Here is a 1502-nt window from a genome sequence, read left to right as displayed (position 1 = left end):
AAAGTCAGAATTCTGAGAAAAAAAGTCAGAATTCTAAGAAAAAGGTCAGAATTCTAAGAAAAAAGTCATAATTCTGGGATCAAAGTCAGATTTATCACTTTTTTTCCCATATTAAACTGAAATAAAATTTAAAAATCACTCAACTTTTTTTTATTTTTTCAGTGTCCCTAATCCTCTTCCGTAGGAAACTGTATGCGTGCATCTGTAAAAGGCCTTCTGCCAACACCACAATAAGGAGGGACAGAGGGGCCTTCTGAGGGCTAATCCCCCCCACCACTATAACAGCTAAAGTTAGCAGACTAGCTATGTTCCAGCGAGGACAAAAACACTTATTTAAATCAACTACATGTTAAAACGCATCGGTAAATACTACTTTAACCGTCCACCTATAAGTTTTAACACAATTTTCAACACTGGAAGTGAAAACATTATGGGCCACATTTAAAAACAACGATACAATACAGAGAAAAAATTTAATTTAGGAGTTCGTCTTGGATAATGTAGGAATATGCGACGATGGACATTTAAAACGGTCCACCAGTTTAGACATTTGTAAATATAAATGGAAGCTAGCTAGCTAATGCATAGTGGAACACACTCAAACGGCGTTTTAAAACCATGAGCGAGGCTAACCGACAGCCAGGACTCACCGCTCTCCAGCTCGTTGCCCTTCTTGGCGGTTGCAGCGTTCCCCATGGTTTGGAAGACACGGAGGTCGCTCCGACTGAGAGGAGGAGATGGCGGCGGAAGCTAGCTAGTATTTCAGCTGCTGTGTGTGTGTGTGTTTTTTTTTATTATTTAAAGAACTCTTTAACACGGCTTAAATCAAATCAACGTAAACATTTACTCTAGTCGGATCAAATAATGTCCCGTATCCTTTCTCCTTGCCCGTCCCTTCGCTCTTCTTCCTTCTGCCTCTCCCCCCTCCTCCTTCCCACTGGAAGATTTCCGCTGCTGCTGCTTGTGAGCGGCTGATATGGAGCTAGCGGTCACTGGCCCTCTGCTGAGGCTGAGGCTGCTCAGCCGCATTCTGGCCGCTGTGTTCTGGGCGCCGATTGGCCTGAGATGTCGGTGACAAGATACGAGACCATAGAGGCTTCCGCGTGTTTTTGTTAGACGGCACGATTGTGTCCATAGATAACTACCCAGCATACATACCACTTTGCTGCTTTTGACCAAAAAAAAAAGTACAAAAAATACATAATCAGAAGTAAAAAAGTTATTGTCAGTATTGTAGCTAAAGATGAAAACCTTTCAGGTTAACTGTAAATAATTGTTTTTTATTGTTATCTTTTGTATTCTTAACTGATCCAATTATTAACAACTTATTCTTTTAAAGATTTTTAGTACTTAATCTTTCAAAAAAATAAAGAAAGAAAGTAGAAGAAGTAAAGAAGATTACTTTTAAAGAGCATTTCCACCTCCACCTAGTTAGGTGAACATGAAGGAAAACTGTTCAGGTTTCCACTTTTTGGAACTGGATTATCTACCTCAGGCAACAG

The 1502-nt window shown here is 40.1% G+C and overlaps 1 protein-coding gene across 2 annotated transcripts in view; it reads right to left on the bottom strand.

Annotated features, from left to right (window-relative positions):
* Nucleotides 1-1014, bottom strand: part of LOC107090031 (cAMP-dependent protein kinase catalytic subunit beta) — a 15219-nt gene extending 14205 nt beyond the window's left edge. The window contains exon 1 of one of the 2 annotated variants that reach the window (XM_015383170.1): nt 651-1014. In XM_015383170.1, the coding sequence (XP_015238656.1) occupies nt 651-696 (46 nt within the window). In that variant the 5' untranslated portion in view covers nt 697-1014. The remainder of the gene's footprint in view (nt 1-650) is intronic. The other variant, XM_015383171.1, reaches the window with a different exon arrangement.
* Nucleotides 1015-1502: the final 488 nt, after the last annotated feature.

The sequence above is a fragment of the Cyprinodon variegatus genome, unplaced genomic scaffold (genome assembly GCF_000732505.1).
Source record: "Cyprinodon variegatus isolate N-32 unplaced genomic scaffold, C_variegatus-1.0 Scaffold277, whole genome shotgun sequence".
Classification (NCBI taxonomy): Eukaryota; Metazoa; Chordata; class Actinopteri; order Cyprinodontiformes; family Cyprinodontidae; genus Cyprinodon; species Cyprinodon variegatus.
The sequence above is the reverse complement of the archived record's forward strand: the minus strand, read 5'-3'. Positions and strand labels throughout refer to the sequence as shown.